The sequence below is a fragment of the Carya illinoinensis genome, chromosome 16 (genome assembly GCF_018687715.1).
Source record: "Carya illinoinensis cultivar Pawnee chromosome 16, C.illinoinensisPawnee_v1, whole genome shotgun sequence".
In the NCBI taxonomy this organism is placed as follows: domain Eukaryota; kingdom Viridiplantae; phylum Streptophyta; class Magnoliopsida; order Fagales; family Juglandaceae; genus Carya; species Carya illinoinensis.
Window position 1 is genome coordinate 1,640,211 of NC_056767.1, and position 19,747 is coordinate 1,659,957.

Below are 19,747 nucleotides of genomic sequence, written 5' to 3' on the forward strand. Positions count from 1 at the left end.
TTCGGGGTTCCAAATACGACACCGTCTCAACTACCCCGACCCACAATGGGCATGCGGGCGCCGCTGTTATTTGCTCCCTCTTCGAGTTTCCCTTTCGTTCGTCGTCATTCTCTTCTTCTCCTTTCCCTTACACCAAGCCCTAGTTCTATTACTCTTCGTACAATTCGTTCGGTTCTTCTAGACACGCGATTCGACGATGGACTTCCATAAAGAATTGTTTTGAATTACTGAAGTAGCCCGAGTTTTCTCAATTCTGTTCGGTTTCGCATTGATTTTTGGTTTTGGATCTGCGAGGAGAGTTTCCATGGCGGATCAGGAAGAGGAGGACCTGCGAATGGCCCTGAGGATGAGTATGCAGCCCTCTCCCCCCGAGCCAAAACGGAGCAAGCCCAGGGACGCTCCACCCGGATCTCCGGCTGACTCGTCGATGGAGTCGCCAGAGGCCAAGAACCGGCGGATGCAGCGGGAGCTCATGGCCGCCGCCGCAGAGAGGCGAATGCTGCCGGTTAGGACCGCCACTCCCATGGCGGGTGTGCGTTCGGGTTCCACATTGCAGGTTGATAAGAAAGAGGGGAAATTAGGGGTGGAAGAGGTGAGTTGGGGGAAGGAACTATCGGAGGAGGAAGCGAAGCAGCTGTTTTCGATGGTGTTTGGGAATGAGGTTTCGAAGGACATCCTCGCACAATGGACTAATCAGGGAATAAGGTAACCTTTTATTTGTGAACGTGGTTCTCAAAGGATGACGTTTTTCTCTATTAATTTCTTATCATTTCGTTGTGTTTAGGCAATTAGGATTTGTTGGATGGGATTTGGAATTTGATAAATTCACTTTGTTTGGTTACGTAGTACATATGAGATGTGATGACATATTTTGTTAAAAGTTAAATAAAATATTATTATAATATAATTTTTTAACATTAATTTTGTTTTGGGATTTGAAAAAGTTGAATTGTTTATTATATTTTATATGAAAATTTGAAAATGTTGAAATGATGAGATGAGATGAGATAGTTTGTTTTTGTTATCCAAACCAGAGTGCTGTCAATTTTTAGCAGTGTAGTGGTTGTTTTGCGGTGATATTGCAATGCAGTTCTTTATATGTTAGCAGTCATATTTATAAAAAAAAAAAAAAAATGTTGCAGTCTTGAATTTAGGTTGGCATTGCACTCCTCTGCGCTTTCAATGTGATTGCATTATTATCTAAAAGTAGGCTCGTTTTCCTTTCTTGAGAATGTCTACATGCATTCTTAATCTTTTTTCATCTTTCTTGGTAAGTACATATATCCTTCATCTTTTTATAAGTTTTGAGATCGTTGATATCTATGAAAGTCATTTCCTTTTCAAAAATAGGCCAATGTATCTACTTCCCTGTAATAATTTTTGATGAATACTTCCCTGTAATAATTAAACAACTAATCTTTATGGTGGTATCGAGATCTTGCACCCCATTTGCTAATATCACAAAACAACTTTCATATAGGTTTAGTTCTGATCCAGAAACATCTATGGGCCTAGTGCAACATGAAGGTGGGCCCTGTGGCGTCTTAGCAGCCCTACAGGTAATGCTCTAATCACTCAAAATAGTGTATATATGTTTCCTGTATCATGCAGTGTGTGAATCAATTTTGTTTTGTGCTGTGCCTATTGCTTTCAGGATATTTTGTGGTGCTATAGCACATATGCTCTCTAAAATGGTTTCTTGTTTCGAACATCCTAGTTTGGTGACATATACCTGCAGCAACTTGATAAGTTTGCAATTTCATTTGATGTTGAACTCTAAATCTACTACTTTGGGATAATATTAAGTTGCAAAACTGTTGATGCATGTTGTTTTAGAGTTGTTTAACTGGTTGATTGGTGGAACTTTATGGGAGCTTTAAGTTACCGATAAAAGGAAAACTTTAAAGGGAGCTTTAAGGGTGTAAAGTGCAATTGTAGAAGACATGTGACGACCCTTGAAGTTGGACGTTGGAGTTGTTAAATTTTAGTAGCTCTATTTTTCCTCCTGTTGAGGTAACTGAGAGACCATTTTCTTGAAAATCACAGAACATAAACAAACAATAAAAATCCTTTTGAACACGTAGAAGCACCTAGAGTTCTACTATTCTTCTATTTTTTCAAGTTACTGGGTCTGTATATGACAGTATTAATATATTGTTTTGAAAGTTGGATTGAAATTTACATATGGGCTCTGCCATTTATTAATTCACTTTGGGAGATAGTTTAACCAGAGAAAAAACCCAAAACTGGGTGATTTGAAGTTTTTGTCCCCCACTCTTGGAAAGATTTTTTTTTTTTTTGGATGCATGTAGAAGTTCTATTACTGCAGTTGTCCTCTTCCACCACTTTTCTATTTTTTTTTAATCTTTTACTCTAAACAAAAGATTTGCTGACCTGGTCACTTTCAATGAAAAGACTTTCCTTAGAATGCTTTCAGCTGTATGATACATTTTCTTATAGTTTAAAGTGCAACAAGACATGGTTAAAAATGTGTAATTTAAACTGGAGCAGATATATAATTAAGTGCCTGGACTATGACCTATGAAAAACAAAGTTCCTGGACTATAAAAGAGTTTGTGGCATATGCCAGGCTGTTGAATGGGAAGATGCAAATATATAAGGTGACAAATTAGGTTTAACCTGTCAAAATTTTTATTTTTATATAAAAAAAAAAAAAAAAGTTAATTTAAAATACTGTTTAGTTATACAGTACTAAAAGGGATATGTTTTTCATTTGTCTTGAAGTTATGAAATGTCTACAAGTAATTGAATGGGATCTCAGGCCAGACCTGTTCGAATATCACATCGCCCTAGGAATCCCGCCAGCATGTTATTCCCTCCTTTCCCAAAGATTCTATCAGGTGAACTTTTAGTGTTAGAAACCATCAAATAAATAAGATGATTGGGCCAATAAGTTTGTTATATTATCCATGGAGTATGTTCTTGCGACAACTTTCCTCCTGGTAATCTTGTCCGCTTGACTCCTGGTAATCTTGTCCGTTTGACTAGGAGGGTGGTTGATCTGCTAGCTAGTTGAAGAGGGCTTAAGGGTATCCCCTAGATTGTGGCTGTGTGGAAGATGGCTCTCATTTGTTTACTATGGTGCATTTGAAGGGAAAGGAATGACTGAAATTCTAAGGATCAGGAGCACTCCTTGGAAGAATTTAAGAGTTTTTTTATGAAGACTTTATTTACATGGGCCATTGCTACAAATTTTGATGGTCTCAGCCTTCACAATTTCCTTGCATCCATTTCTAGTTCCTAACTAGGTGTATTCTCCTGAATATTTCCAGTGATGGAACATATTATCTCCAAGCCTCAAAACACATTTATTCGTGGGAGACAAATTCTTGACTCAGCGCCCATTGCAAATCAGTGCTTGGATCACAGGTTGAGGGAGGGAGGTCCAGGTATTCTTTGTAAGCTTGACATGGAGAAGGCCTGCGATCATGTGAATTGAGAATTCCTATTATACTTGCTTGGGAGGTGTGGATTTGGTGATAGGTGGATTTCCTGGATACGTCACTATATTTCTACTGCCCATTTTTCAGTTCTAGTCAACGGTACACGTGCTAGTTTTTTTAATAGTTCCCGGGATTTGCGGTAAGGCGATCCATTATCTCCCCTGTTGTTTGTTATAGTTATGGAGATTCTTAGTTAGATGGTTCAGGCCGTTGTGGATGGTGGTCTATTATCTGGTTAAAAGGTGGGCAATGGCACTGGTGACTCTATTATCTTCTCACATCTTTTATTTGCAGATGATACTTTGCTCTTTTTTGATGTGGACACTAGCCAAATCCAAACTCTACGATCATTGTTACTTTGCTTTGAAGCAATGTTGGGGCTCAAGGTGAATCTTGGTAAGTCCGAGATGGTTCCAGTGTGTGCGGTCTCAAATATTGTTAGTTTAGCAAGAATCTTGGATTGTAAGGTGTCCTCTTTGCCAATGAAATATCTGGGCCTTTCGTCAGGAACAACTTTTAAGGCTAGAGCTATATGGGATGGGGTGGTGGAAAAGATAGAGAAAATGTTGGCTGGTTGGAAACGGATGTATTTATTGAAAGGGGGTCGTCTCACCCTTATTAAGAGCACTCTTACCAACATTCCTACATATTTTTTATCTCTATTTCCTATGCCTATAGCCTTGTAGGGGTGTTGAACAGGATTGAGAAACTCTTTAGGCCATTCTTATTGGGGTTGAGGGGGGGTATAGGGGAGGAGAAGAAGTTTAATCTAGTTAAATGGAAGACAGGTTGTGCTCCAGTTCTGTATGGGGGGTTGGGAGTGTGTGACTTGAAAACTTTTAATAGTGTTTTTGGGGAAATGGCTTTGGAGATATCATTTGGAGGGGGGATCATTGTGGAAGGCAATTATTGATGTTAGATATGGAGTTGCTTGGGGTAGTTGGTGCTCCAAAAAAGTGAGAGGGGGGTTTGGCGTGGGGTTATGGAAGTTTATAAGGAGGGGGTGGTCATGTTTTGAGAATCAGATTTGCTATGTAGTCAGTGAGGGCAATCATATCAGCTTTTGGTGAGATGTTTGGTGTGAGGATCATGCATTGGAAAGGGTGTTTCTAGCTCTCTATCATATTGCAGTGAATAGGAAGGCTTTAGCGGCGGATATGCGACTCTTTTCTCATGGCTCTCACCAGTAGAATATTATTTTTAATAGGGATTTCGACGATTGGGAACTATCTATTGTTTCAGATTTTTTCAGCCTACTATACTCCAAGGGGACTCCTATGGCATAGAGGGATAGATTGAAGTGGAGGTCTAATAATCATAAGAAATTTACTGTTAAGGCATACTATAAAATTTTGTCAACACAAGATCATTTTCCATTCCCCTAGAAGAATATATGGAGGTTTCATGTGCCTTTCAAAGTGGCATTTTTTGTATGGAATGCCGCCCTTGGGAAGATCTTGACCATGGATAATCTGAAGAAGAGGGGATGTGCAGTGATGAATTGGTGTTATATGTGCAAGAAGAATGGAGAATCTATAGATCATCTTCTACTTCTTTGTGAGGTAGCAAGGGGGCTGTGGGATGAGATCTTTCAAAAGGTTGATGTTGCTTGGGTTTTGCCTTTGAAGGTGGTGGATTTGTTGGGGTGTTGGGGGAAGATGCAAGGTTGTCATCAAGTGACAGCAGTGTGGAAGATGATCTTGTTGTGTATCATGTGGTGTATTTGGTTGGAAAGGAATGAGCGTTGCTTCGAAAATAAGGAATGTACAATGGAGGAACTGAAGAATTTCTTTCTTCACACTTTATTGCTTTGGTTTTCCGCTATTGTACTAAATTGGGACAATGTTCATGATTTTTGTCTTTAATTCATTTCACTTAGAAGGTATTTAGGTGTTTTTCTGTATACTTTCTGTGTACACGGCCTATGCCTATTTCATTCATATTAATACAATTTATCTCTTACTTATCAAAACAAAAAAAAAAAAAAAAAAAAAAAAAAAAACAAAAATCCAGTGTACTTGGACTATGCCTATTTCAATATTAATAAGATATCTTCTTACTTAAAAAAAAATCTTGGTCATTATACTGATGTAATTATGAAATCTTTGCATGATGTCACTTATTGTGAATTATTTTTTTTTTTTGTTCTTTGCTTTCCTTTCTCTTTTACTTGAATATGGCATTGAAGGGTTCATCTTGTGATCTTTTGTTGTTCAATTTGACATTGTTAATAATTATCATGGAACTTCTTGCTACATATGATAAATTTGTTTATGTGGTTAATATATCAGATATGTTGCTAATAGAATTTGTTCCAGTTCGATCATGGTTTATGTTATTTAAGATGTTTTAAAATTGCTTTCATTTACCTATAAAGAAATGTTTTAAAATTGGCAAGAAGTAACATTTTTTCTGGTACTTATGTGTGTTCAATACTGTTTTTTGGGTTTTGCAGGCATATGTTCTCAAATACATTCTTTTCTTTCCAAATGAATTAGGTAGCGTGACACAGAATTTGGGTTCAAGGAGATTGTCTACAGGTGAATGTATTGCATCAAATAATTTTCCTTCTCTCACCGAAGATGCAAAAGCAAGGTGAATTATATTTGCATGGTAAAGCATATACATCATGTTTTAGTCTAGGTACAGACACTGTTTTAAACTGTACAGTTCAAGTTCAATTGCTTAATACTTCATGCAAAGAAAGACCATTGACTATTAAAAGAGTTGGAATGCATAGATTCATACTATGCCATCTCTGGTGCAGCACATATTTGGGATTGTGGTAGAAAATATTACGTTTAGTTATATCTTTTGTACACTTTTGCATCAGGGCCAATTGTTTCTCCACCAGTTATACGTATGCTATATGGCAGAGAGGACGGTGATAAACTAATTGGGTTATAGACATTTAAGGTTCTTCTGAGAGAGAGAAATAGATTTTGTGGTCTGTTAGACCGAGAACCTCGACGGAATAGGAACGAGGAGGGGGATCTCGGTGTAGCTTTACCGGAATAGCGCGAGGTAGCAGGGGGTGCTTGATCGGAGATTTCTGTGCAGCCTGGGAGGTTTTCCGAAGTTCCCTGCGAAGATTGATCCCTAGCTTCGACAGACACCGCCGGAAGTTTCCTCTGAACCTGTAGATCCCGACGACAGCTCGTTTTATCCGGCCTTATCACTCGTATCCATCTACTCAGATCTAGCCGTGAAGCACTGCAGCACCAAGCCGAGATTCCGTTGAACATGCCGGAAATCATCACAGTGCTCCTTTCTCGCCGGAAATTATCACAGAGCACGCCGGAATCTCGCCGGTACTGTTGACGGTGAGGAACTGTTGACGGAGAAAAAAAAAAAAAAAAATCAAAAAATCAAAAGATACGAAGGAGGATGTTTTTGATGAGAGAGTTAGTGATAGAATCGAAAAGGATTGCGTTTGTTAGAGAAGGAGTTAACTTTCGCTTGTCGGAAAGGGGGTGGAAGGAAAAATATGAGGTGGTGGTGTGCCGTAACACTCTGTTATGGCTCGCAAGCGTGCTGGGGGATTGTCTGAGAGGGGGGAGCAAGGCGGTGTACTCCGTGGTAAGGGAAGGCTACAGGAGTTTTGTTGCTCAACGTTGTATCAATCACCGAGGCCGTTATCTATCGGTTGCAGAATATGGACGTGAGGGAAGAGTTTCTCTACTCTGTTTTCCAGAAGGTTCAGCGGGACGGGGCTGGAAAAGTTTAAAGGAGATGGCAGAGGAGATGACTCAGTTGAGGGAGCCGGTAGTTAAAGTTGATGGGAATAAGGCGTATAGAAATTCAAACTGTAATTACGCAGAGACCTTTATGGCGGCGAGACCAGTGCACGGCGAGACCAGTGGAGGGGGTGGGGGTGCGTTTCGAGCCACTCAAGCTGTACGGGGGTCAGGACATGGCGGGCCTAAGGTTGGGCAGGAGACGTGGGTGAGTAGTAGGCGTCTGTTGGATTTGCAGGGGCAGTTGAGAAAAGTGCAGAGGGAGATGGAAGAGCTGCGTGATTATGTCGGGATGAAAAAGGATTTTAAAGGGAAGGGGAAGTTGGTTCTGGCTGAAGGTGAAGTGGAATTGGGGCCGTGCGATCAAGGGCCAAAAGGGCCCAAATGTGGGCCTCAGCCATGTTCAGCTTTGCTGGACTTAGAATGGCCGGGCCCTGCGGAGAACGCCCGGCCCAGTGTTTCTTTTAAAGATAGGGATTCAGGGCCTGGGCCTGGGCCGACCCAGCCCACCTGTGTCTTGAGCCCTGTTGGCTCACCCGGTGACCCGGTCACCATTCACGCGAGTTCAACAACGCCCGAGATAGTGTTATGCTCGCCGGCGACTGATTTGCCAACAGTGACTCTACAGAAGGTGCCGACCGGGGAAGGGGGAGATTCTGGCAGGGTGCCGGTGGCCATGGGTGCACAGTACCCTAGGCCGATTTTGAGCGTCTCTTCTCCGGCGACTGGAGAATTTGTTTTCCCTCTCTGTGGTGGCCAGATGAAGCCGGATAATGCTGGAGTCAACGGGGTAGATGGGATGGAACTCTCAATCCTTCCAGAGAGTGATTCAGAGGGGGAGGAGTTGGAGGGGGAGAGGGTTTCTGAGGTTCCTAATGATGGTGGTTATATGGGGTTGGAAGATTTCACTCTGGATGGAGAATTCCAAGGAAACCAGATAAACAGAATGGAGGAACCCACTCCGTTGAACTTCTGCCTCCCTTATCAACCGAATGTCTCGGATTGGGTTTTTCATAAGGTGAAAGAAATACAGAAAATAGTGGGGCTGGAATGTGATGGGTATGAGGAGCAGTTCATGGCCTTGTTCACAGCAATTGAGGAGGGGCATAAACAAAAAAATAAGGGAGATTCAAAGAAGCACCGGGAGCTCAAAAGACTATCGTGGTCAATGAATGTGGAGGGCAGCGCTAGTAGGAGTAGAGTAAAAGGGAAGGGGCAGACCGTTCCTCCATGAAACCAAAAATAGTGACTTGGAATGTCCGTGGGCTTAATGACGTAGATAAGCGCTTGCGGATAAGAAATATGATCAGGGAATGGAAAGTGGATATTGTTTGTCTACAAGAAACTAAATTGAATTATATTGATAGGGGTATTGTGCGGAGTCTATGGAGTGGGGTACATGTAGATTGGGCTTATCTGGCATCAAATGGGGCTTCAGGAGGTATTGTGGTTTTGTGGGATAGACGTGTTGTAGAAAGGGTGGAGGAGTTCATTGGAAATTATACGGTGGCTTGCTCTTTTAAGAGTATAGCCGATAACTATCTTTGGGCTTTTGCAGGTGTTTATGGAGCCAATTTAGACAAAGATAGAAGCTTGTTATGGGATGAACTGGTTGGGATTCACAACTGGTGGGATCTCCCTTGGTGTATAGGGGGAGATTTCAACGTTGTGAGATTCCCAAGCGAAGTGTCGGGAAGTAGAAGATTACGGCCAGCTATGGAAGCGTTCTCGGAATGCATCTTTGACTTGAACTTGGTAGACTTGCCTTTAGCCGGTGGTACCGCTACGTGGTCTAATAACCAGTCATGGTCACGACTGGATCGGTTTTTAATTTCACCAGAATGGGAATGCCACTTTCCAGAGGTTTGGCTGAAGCGGTTGCCCCGTATTGGGTCAGATCATTGGCCGGTTTTGCTCGATTGTGGAGGTATTCGTAAGGGTCGTTGGCCGTTTAAATTTGAGAATATGTGGCTGAAATCGGAAGGCTTTGTGGATAGGGTAAAACAGTGGTGGTCTTCCTACCAGTTCCAAGGCACACCTAGCTTCATCTTTGCGTCAAAATTGAAAGCTCTCAAAAAAGATTTGCAAGTATGGAATGTAGAATCTTTTGGCAATGTAGGAGAAATGAAAAAAGCAAAGTTGTTAGAAATACAGGAGATTGAGAGACTGCAAGTGGTACAACACCTCACTCAGGCGGAACAAGAGCGGAAGGTTGAGCTGGTTGCAGAAGTTGAAAGGTTGATTCTATTAGAAGAGATGTCTTGGCGTCAGAAATCAAGGGCTCTATGGTTGAGGGAAGGCGATCGGAGCACGGGTTTCTTTCATAGAATTGCGAACTCACATATGAGAAATAATAATATTGAGATGTTGAAGGTGGATGGAGAGGAATGCAGAGATGAACAGGTAATCCACAATCATGTTGTGGAATTCTATGAGAACCTTCTAAAGGAGCAGGTAGACTGGCGGCCTCCACTGAATGGGCTGGATTTTAACACCATAGGTGTGAGTGATGCATCTCGCCTAGAAAGGGACTTCGAAGAAAGTGAGATTTATGAAGTTGTGAGGAAAATGGCAAAGGACAAGGCACCAGGACCAGATGGCTTTTCTATGGGTTTCTTTCAGGGTTGTTGGGAAGTTATTAAGGAAGACCTATTGAAGGTTTTTAAGGAGTTTTTCAGCAAAGGAAGGTTTGAAAAAAGCCTTAACACAACGTTTCTTGCTTTGATACCTAAGAAGGTGGGAGCGGCGGAGATTAAGGATTTCAGACCTATTAGTTTGGTGAGTGGGGTGTATAAGATAATTTCCAAGGTTCTTGCGAATAGACTGAGCGAGGTGATGGGGAAGATTGTCTGTCAACCCCAAAATGCATTTGTAAAAGGAAGACAGATACTGGATGCGGTGTTAATTGCTAATGAATGTCTTGATAGCAGAATGAAAGCCCGGAAAACAGGATTAATGTGCAAGCTTGATATGGAAAAGGCGTATGATCATGTCAATTGGGATTTCCTTCTTCATTTACTTAGAAGATGTGGTTTTGGAGAGCGGTGGAGGACATGGATCCATTGGTGTATTTCCTCGGCAAAATTCTCTGTATTGTTGAATGGAGTATCGGGTTTCTTTCAGAGCTCTCGTGGATTGAGACAAGGGGACCCTTTATCCCCCTTGTTATTTGTTATTGTCATGGAGGCACTAAGCAAGATGCTATCGGCTTTGGTTGTGAATGGTGTTATAACAGGCTTCCCGATCGGAATCCCGAGTAGGGGCATCATTAATATTTCCCACTTATTATTTGCAGATGATACACTGATTATGTGCGAAGCAGACCAAAGGCAGGTTCAAGCGTTGAAGGCTTTACTGTTCTGCTTTGAGGCGGTCTCTGGGTTGAAGGTAAATCTGGATAAATCAGAACTGGTGCCAATTGGGAGTGTTCCTAATATCCGCCTCTTGGCAAGAATGTTGGGTTGCAAGATAGCATCTTTCCCTTTGACTTATTTGGGACTTCCGTTGGGAAGTGCTTCGAGGGCTTCTTCGATATGGGATACAGTGATTGAGAAAATAGAGAGGCGATTGGCGGGGTGGAAAAGATTGTACTTGTCCAAAGGCGGTAGAATCACTTTGATAAAAAGTACTTTATCTAACTTACCCACTTATTTCTTATCTCTTTTTCCGGTACCAGCAAGTGTGGCAACCCGTATTGAGAAGCTCCAACGTGACTTTCTGTGGGGGGGTTTGGGGGATGAATTCAAGTTCCATTTGGTTAAATGGAAACAGGTGTGCCGCTCTATCCCGGGGGGAGGATTGGGAGTTAGGACCCTAAGGGTGTTTAATCGGGCATTATTAGGCAAATGGTTATGGAGATTTGCCACCGAACCAGACTCTCTTTGGAAATTGGTCATTGAAAAGAAATATGGAGGCTTATGGGGAGATTGGTGCACTAGGGAAGTTAATGGGGCTCATGGAGTTGGATTGTGGAAGCACATTCGAAAAGGTTGGGAGGTGTTTAATCGTTTTGTTAGGATCCAGGTGGGTACAGGAACCAGGATTAAATTTTGGAGCGACGTGTGGTGTGATAGCAGAGCTTTAAAAGATTTGTATCCCTCTTTATTTCAATTGGCAAGTGTAAAGGATTTATCAGTGGCGGATGCTATGGAGGTGTCGGGGGGGCGAAGTACTTGGAATATTAATTTTGGTAGAGCAGTTCAGGATTGGGAGGTAAACAGCATTGCAGATTTTTACAGTTTTATTTATTCCATTAAGAGTAAACAGCTAGCAAGAAGATGTCATGTGGTGGATTCCAGCAAGAAAAGGTATCTTTTCGGTGAAGTCTTTCTATAAGGCTCTCACCCCAGAGTCCAACTCTCTTTTCCCTTGGAGAAAGATCTGGAACCACAAGGCACCTCCAAAAGCCTCTTTCTTTGTCTGGACAGCCTCCCTGGGAAAGATCCTTACCACGGATAATCTAAGGAAAAGAAGGATCATTATCGCAGACTGGTGTTGTATGTGTAAAGAAGGGGGAGAGTCGGTAAATCATCTTCTGTTACATTGTGATGTAGCAAGGACTCTATGGAACGGCGTGTTTGCTCGATTGGCACTGGTTTGAGTGATGCCGAAAACTGTGGAGGCAGCGTTGGCCAGCTGGCCTAGCATAAGAGGTAGTCAACCGATTAAAGCAATGTGGAAGATGATCCCTATTTGCATCTTATGGAGTTTGTGGGGGGAGCGTAACGAGCGGACTTTCGAAGACAAGGAAAGATCTATAGAGGAACTTAAGTTCTTGTTTTTTAGAACTCTTTGTAGTTGGGCCATTGCTGTAGATTTTAATGGCATGGCCCTTCGGGATTTCCTTGCCTCTAATGTGCTCACTTAGGTGGGACATCAGAGTTGTAATACAGGCTTTTGCCATTCTTTGATCAATAAAATTTATTTATTTATCAAAAAAAAATATTACGTTTAACTTAAGGCTTATAACTTAGAGCTTAACGTAATAAGCACTACTATTAAAAAGCTATTTATTGTTTGGGATCCATATGTCTAAAGCACTTTCAAACATATTAGATTTGTTTGGAAACAAATTAAAAAATTACTTTTTGATATAGATATTACATAAAAGGGCATATACTTGATAAAAATCAAATATTATAATAAAATAATAACAAAAATAGTCTAATAGATTTTTCAATAATTATAATAAAAAAGAAAATCTCTTCAACAATGCATAAGTGATAAGAGAAGAATGAAAAATATTGATGGCAAAGTCTTGAGTAGATAATATGAGAATAATGAAAAATATAGATGGGCAAGGTGTCATTGTGTTAAAATGATGAGGGTCATTTTGTAATGTACATAGCATGGTAAAATAGGGACTACTTTTTCTGAAGTGGTTTTGACAAAAAGCATCACTTTGATGCTTTTGTTGAAACGTAGTTTTCTGTTTTTTTTTGTTTTTGGTTTAGAAGTACTTTGATGTAAAACTACCAAACAGATAAATTTTTTCATTTAAGCACTTTAGACCTTTCTACCGCACTTTTTAGACCTCCCACCGCAATCCCAAATAGGCCCGTAGTGTTTGGTTGCGTGTTGATATGCAAGTGTGCATACCTTTTTAACTCTCTTAGAATTAGTGCAATTACATGGGGCTTTTTGTTAAGCTATAAGTTGACTGTCCAAAATCAGAGATGATGTATATTTCTAGGATGTCCTGGGTGTGTATAATTTTTTAAACTTTATTTTCATCTATCGACTTTAAATTGCTTTATAACATAAATTCAGGGTTTAGGGTTTTTTCTTCAAGTTGTTTCCTTTTGACCTAAACAAACTTTTTTATGGTTGTGTTGGTGCCTGATCCATAATTTTAAATATATTCTCTATTATGTTTTATGTGTATCGCTTTGTTTTTGTACAACGTGGCTTTCTTAATTTCTTTGTTGCATGTGATCTCTGTAGCTTAATTGGTTTCAGTCAAGTCATGACATGTTCTACTTCCGTATTCTATTTTCTTTTGTTCGTAGTTTTAATCTACATTGATAAACACATCTGAGTATTAGTCATAAAAAAAATAGCCTGGAGTAGTGGCTTGAAATCTTGATATTCTCTCATCCAGATAGTGTTCCTCATTATTGTGAACTGGGATAATATCTCTTATTTGTTACTTTGTTCTTGTGATACTAACTGGTAAGCATTGATTCATGTTTGACAACTTGGTGATTATTTGATGACTGATAGTTGATTACTGCTACTCACGGAATATGGTTGTTGAAAACTATGTTTAAATTTTTACAGAGCCCTGGTTAGAAGTATGGTTGAGATATTGTTTTTATGCGGAGATAGTAAAAGTGTTGTGGTGGCAACTCTGAATGTCATAACCCACAATGTTGAGGCTGAAGACGGTTTGAGGGAGGAGGTAATGTGAATTTGTTTTGTTACCGAGTCATTTAGCTGAAAATTTTAATTGAATTGAAAGTCCAAACTTGTCATTTCTTTCTGTTTGCTGAATACCCTTGCATTCCTTCATTTCTCATTGGTAATTTGCTCCATTTCACAGATCATTGCAAAATCACTTGATGGTCTGTCAATTGAATCGGCATCTGACTTGCAGAAAATTCTAAGAGTTGACACATACACATCGCAAGAAAGTGCATTTCAGATTCTCCAACAATTGATTCCCTTTTTCCAAAGTCGTATGGGGGCAATGCTATTTCTTATTTCTGCTTTACTTTCACGAGGACTGGTATGCTTGTCTGCCCCTGTATCTCAGGGTACCCTCGTCTCTTTCTTTTAGATATTTTTTAAAAATATAAATGTACTGATGTTTTCTCAGTTAGACTTAGAGCTCATTTTGTGATTATAAGGGTAGGAGATGGCCACCTGTAAAATTATCAAAATTGCGCAGAAGTGTTTTCTCAATTTTGAAAATTAATGGTTTGGAAAACACGAAGTTAGTGAAGTCTTTTGTTATGTATTGAGACTATCATTAACCCCAAAGCGTTAAAAATGTTAAGTCTAGCGCATCAAACTTATTCTTCTTGAATTGTTTATTCTTCTTGAATTGTTAAGTCAAGCGGATCAAATTTATTCTTTTTGAATTGGATTCTATGATCCATTATTTATCAACACAATTTGTTTCCCAATTCTCGTGCACTTGCCAAAAGAGAGTATCAGATGCATATATTATACCTTCTCACAAAATACGAACAATGTGTTATGCGTAAATTAAGTCTGTTATAAGTATATGTAGAACTGTTGACATGTATTACTCTGGCTTCTTTTCAATGACTTAAATTGGCTTCATTTATTCAAGCTGTCTAAATGTATGGAAGCATCCAAATTGTAATGGATGTTCGATGAGAAATGTTTGGTATAGATTTTCTTAGTCAATATTATTGTTATCATTGTAGAAAAAGCCAGAAACCTCATCAGAAGTCCACTGCAATATTACTTTAAAGTACCATCTAGATTTCCAAGAAGCAGTTAGTCTAAGGTTTTAATGACTCAAGTGGATCTGTAGAGCCATTGAAGTATGTATAAGCCCATATCTAAAACTTTCAGTACTATAAAAAATACATCTAAAGGTTTTAGTAATATCATGTTTACCCATTGAATCTCATAATCTGGTGTAATGATATTTTCAATTGAATGCACTCACTGTGGTTGTTCTTCAGTTCTCTGCTTGGGTTGGCAATGTTACCAATTTATATCCAAAACTATTTTTTTGTAGGACTCTGTTCAAGCTGACAGGGATGATCCCAGCCTACCTCTAGTCACTGCTCCATTTGGGCATGCCTCTCAGGTATATAAGCCTGTGTTGACTTATCTGATTTGGTGCTTTGGCAATTGATCCGTTGGATGCTTTCCTTTATAATTCTTGTGTCACCGTTGGACCTTACATAGTATTAAGTCCTTCTCTTGAATGCTATGCAACAGGAAATTGTAAACCTACTGCTCTGCGGCCAGGCTGTCCCTAATGTGTTTGATGGTAGGATGGACTTGGGTGGTGGCATGTTTCTAAAGGGCATATTCAGAAATGTGGAAGTTGGATTCCTCACTCTGCTAGAATCTCTCAATTTCTGCAAGGTTGGACAGTTTCTGAAATGCCCAAAATGGCCAATATGGGTTGTCGGGAGTGAGTCCCATTATACAGTCATATTTTCTCTTGATACCACTGTTCAAGACGAGAATGAACTGGAAGAAAGGGAATCACAGGTACGGAAAGCTTTTGATGCTCAAGATCAGAGTGGAGGTGGTGGCTTCATTAGTGTGGAAGGCTTTCATCAAGTTCTCAGGGACACAAACATCAAGCTCACCCCTGAGAAAATTGATCACCTTTGCAACACGGGTTTTATTGTATGGAGTGAGTTCTGGCAGGTTATTTTAGATTTGGACAAGAGCTTGGGAGGTTTAAAGGATTCATCTGGATTGATGGGCAAGAAGGTGTTTGACCTTTACCATTTTAATGGGATTGCGAAATCAGATTTGAATGGCAGCCACATAACAACTGGAGGTGAAACTCCCGTGCAAAGACCGAGGCTTACAAAATTGAGGGTTTCAGTACCACCAAGGTGGACGCCTGAGGAATTCATGGCTGATGTACCAGTGTCCTCGGCTTCTGGTGGAAATGAATCTGGAGGGAAAGAGACTGAAGCTAAACCGGAGCCATCTCAGCATGCTCCTTTGGTGGACTGCATACGAACACGCTGGCCCCGTGCTACTTGCAATTGGGTGGGGGATCACCCTAGTATTGTGTGAATGATTTAATGATTGGGTCCGTTCTTAGTTGTGGGAACCATAGACAGCATGAATGGAAAAACAAGCACAGGTAAAGTGAGGATAGATTTGCTTGTTTGGTTTGATTGCGTTTCAGGGCACATGAATCGGGTCCATGAACTGGTTTTGTCAGTCTGAAATATGTGCATAGCCATTTGTACTCTATATTCTGTATGTTTGACTCCCAATTAGATTTTGATATGTCAACACAAGCAAACGGAAAGAACTTTGTGATATTCTTGTCACTTGAGTTGTAAAATTCATTCATGTCAACCTTTATCGATTAGAGGAACATTTTCTTTTTCTTTGTTTGTCTTCTTCTTGTTGTGGTGGGGGGGAAGGTCATAGATAAACATGAAATTTGTTCTTGCTGTTGAAGTTATTAAAATATCATGGCCTTAGCCTTTTGAGGTTTCCTTTGTCCCTTGTTTTTCTCACTCTGATGTTTTGAGTGGGAAAACGTATTGACCTGTTAACCAACTGGTACCCTTTCTACTATCTTGTTTCTTCGCAGATGAGATGAGATGAGTTCAGATAAAAATTAAAAGTTAAATAAAATATTGTTAGAATATATTTTTTTATTATTATTTTTATTTTAAGATTTGAAAAAGTTGAATTGTTTATTTTGTGTGAGAATTTAAAAAAATTGTAATAAATAGATACGATGAGTTGATAATAATTGAGAAAACAAATCAGGCCTAAAAGGACAAAAATTTCAATTAGAATGTCGGGTCGGGTCGAGCCATCTGTTTTGGTTGGTGAACGTGAACATATATGATGATTCGAATTCGAATAAAAATTGGAGAACCTTATTGGAATTTAAAGAGATTAGTCAAGCTGAGTCAAAATTTTCAGAAAAATTAAATTATTTCCTTTAGTTAACATCAATAAATTGCAGATTGAATACACAATTCTCTACTTGAAAAGAAGGTTTTTGTTATGAAATTCAAGTCAATTTGTTGAATGTTAAATTATTTTTATGAGCATTATTATTCTTTATTCTATGTTTTGTCACTTTCAACATGTGATATATTTGATCCATTTTAATGATTTGGAGTGATAAAATTTAGAATAAAGAATAATATTTTTCTATATTTATTAATTAAAATATATAATTTATAAAAGTAAAAATTTGCTAAAATAGTAAAACAACCTAAAAAAAAATAGCAATGCTACATACAGTCGTAGAATTGCAAAAGCCGCGCAATCGCTTTGAAAAAGAGTGGGATCTACGATTAAAAAGTTAGTTTTTTTTTTTTCATGTGGGTCTCATATTAATTTATTTTTTTTAAAGTGACTACATACCACTTGTATAATCACGATTGCAAATATCATTTCTCAAAAAAAAAAAAAAAAAAGAAAAGCACTCTCATTCAGTGCAGCACTGCAGCCTTTGAAATATTCTGACTAGCTGGAGGCCCGGAAAGAGCCCGGTGCTTGAGAATCAACTATCAACGTGTATGATCTTAGTTAGAAAAAAAGGCATGGCAAAATTGAAAACTTGAAAAAAACTCGAGGAGATTATCGGTAGGCACCCATCTTATCCCTCAGTACTGGGTCTTGAAGATCAGTTTGCAAAGAACCGAACTTTTTGTTAATCGAAATGCTTCGGAAAAACCCCAGTTTTAGGAACAATCCATTTTATGTTCCTCACTCTCTTCAGCACCTTGTCCGAAAATTCTCACTCTGGTCAATGAAGAAAGAACCGGATCTCGAATCTGCTCTGTCTAGGAACCGTAGGTGGGTTGTCAATAATCAGATCAAGAACATCATTCTTCGGTGTCCCGAGCGGGTGGCGCCGGTGAAGTTCCTGCAGAAGAAATTCAAGAACCTTGATCTACAGGGCAAAGCTCTGAATTGGCTCAAGAAATACCCGTGCTGCTTCGACGTTTATCTCGAAGGCGACGAGTACTACTGCCGGCTGACAAAGCGGATGATGTTTTTGGCGGAAGAGGAAGAGGCTGTCAAAGATATGCAGGAACCGGTGTTCGTCGAGAGACTGGGGAAGTTGCTTATGATGAGCTCGAATCATAGACTCAATGTCGTTAAACTCAATGAAATAAAGAGGAATTTCGGTTTTCCAGACGACTATCTGATTAGAATCGTGCCCAAGTATTCGGATATGTTTCGGGTTGTTAATTACACCGGAAGACGGAGTTCGATGGAGATTGAACTGGCTTCCTGGAACCCTGATTTCGCAGTTTCCGCCATTGAAGCCGCCGCTAGGAAGCAGGGTTCTGAGCCATGTTTTTCATGTTCATTGCCCTCTAGTTGGGTGAAGTCATGGGAGAGATCTCGCAAATTCAACTCAACTCCTTATATTTCGCCATACTTGGAACCCAGAGGTTTGATGGAGGGATCAATGGAGATGGAGAAGAGGACTGTGGGCTTGGTGCACGAGCTGTTGTCGTTGACACTGTGGAAGAAAGCTTCAATTTTGAAGCTAGGACATTTTAGGAGAGAGTTTGGCTTGCCAGAGAAACTGAATGTTCTGTTGCTCAAACATCCAGGCATTTTCTACGTTTCGAATAAGTATCAAATCTATACTGTGCTTCTTAGAGAGGGATATAAGGGGTCAGAGCTGATTGATAAAGATCCTCTGGTTGTTGCTAAAGAAAAATTTGGGGAACTGATGCAGGACGGACTTCATGAATATAATCGGAGGCGACATTTACTGAATTTGGAGAAGAAAAAGAAAGACATAGTATTGAGGGGATTAGAGAAAAACAAGACCAGAAGCTCTGAAATGTCCGACAATGATGATGGGGGAGATAAGTTGGGAGGTCTGTTTGATCCGGAAGAAAGAAAAAGGTTTTATAAAGTTCTCTTTGATGATACTGTTCCATAAAATTCAATTGAGGTATGTACTTGGGTTCAAGATATTAACTTTCTGTATGTAATTTTCCCAGTTTTTGATGGTTGATGTCTTTCCATGGCTTGCCCAATACCATTTTCTCTTATTTATTGGAATATCAATGATCATTCAAGATGGTCGTTTTAATTTAATTGTGTACCAGGGAATATGTAATTGGATTATATATGACATTTTAACAGCTCAAATTCTGTACTTCTGACAATAAAAAGGTCAGGAAAGCATCTGAATATTGACTCGATCCAGGTAGTTTAGTAGGCATGATGAAGAAGACTTGAGGGCTCCAGAAAGTTGCATAAATACTCCAATCAAGGATTCTTTGTTGGCAGGAATGGCGATTTGCTTCCCACTTTTGTTCTCTCTCTCTCCCCTGCCCTGTCTCGAGGAAATCTCCATTGGTGACACCTGAACCTCTCCAAAGAACATGTTGGCCCGTTGGCACTGATTATCAGGGTCTTCAGAATTATGACATCTGTTAACTTCAGAATAATAAGAAATTATGGTACTTTTAGACCAGGATCATTCAAGACATCGCACTGAAATGACATCTCAATAATGCTGCCTACGGCGTGTTACAGACATAGTCATCATTATGTTTTTCATTGGGAGTATGGTGCCAAAACGAGACAATTGATTCATTGAACATAGAAACCAGTATCACTGTCAGGTAATATGGAGACAAAGTGTATTGGTGAGTAACATTAATCTCAAACCTTGCACTGATTATTAGACGAACTGAAATTTGCATAGCCTTGACATATTGGATCGATAAAATTATACTTTGGCTGGCAATTCTATGAAAGAGACAATTTTGGGCACAGCTCTCTCATTTCCTTTCAACACTTTTCTTCATTTGTGAGAATGTGATTGAAATCACCCACACATATCTAAAAAAGTGTATTATTGGTAGCAAC

At 39.7% G+C, this 19,747-nt stretch overlaps 2 protein-coding genes across 2 annotated transcripts; both read left to right on the forward strand.

Moving 5' to 3' along the window:
• The first annotated feature begins 60 nt into the window (after nt 1–60).
• Nucleotides 61–16,266, forward strand: LOC122299631 (ubiquitin carboxyl-terminal hydrolase MINDY-3-like). The gene is made up of 7 exons (XM_043110025.1): nt 61–705; nt 1,481–1,559; nt 5,920–6,059; nt 13,481–13,601; nt 13,743–13,928; nt 14,916–14,987; nt 15,122–16,266. The coding sequence occupies exons 1-7, from the start codon at nt 305–307 to the stop codon at nt 15,941–15,943; spliced, it is 1,821 nt and encodes a 606-aa protein (XP_042965959.1). The 5' UTR covers nt 61–304; the 3' UTR covers nt 15,944–16,266.
• Nucleotides 16,267–17,322: 1,056 nt separating this feature from the next.
• LOC122299697 (protein WHAT'S THIS FACTOR 1 homolog, chloroplastic) lies at nt 17,323–18,967 on the forward strand. Its single transcript, XM_043110110.1, has one exon. It carries the CDS (start codon nt 17,565–17,567, stop codon nt 18,807–18,809), a length of 1,245 nt encoding a protein of 414 aa, XP_042966044.1. The 5' UTR covers nt 17,323–17,564; the 3' UTR covers nt 18,810–18,967.
• Nucleotides 18,968–19,747: the final 780 nt, after the last annotated feature.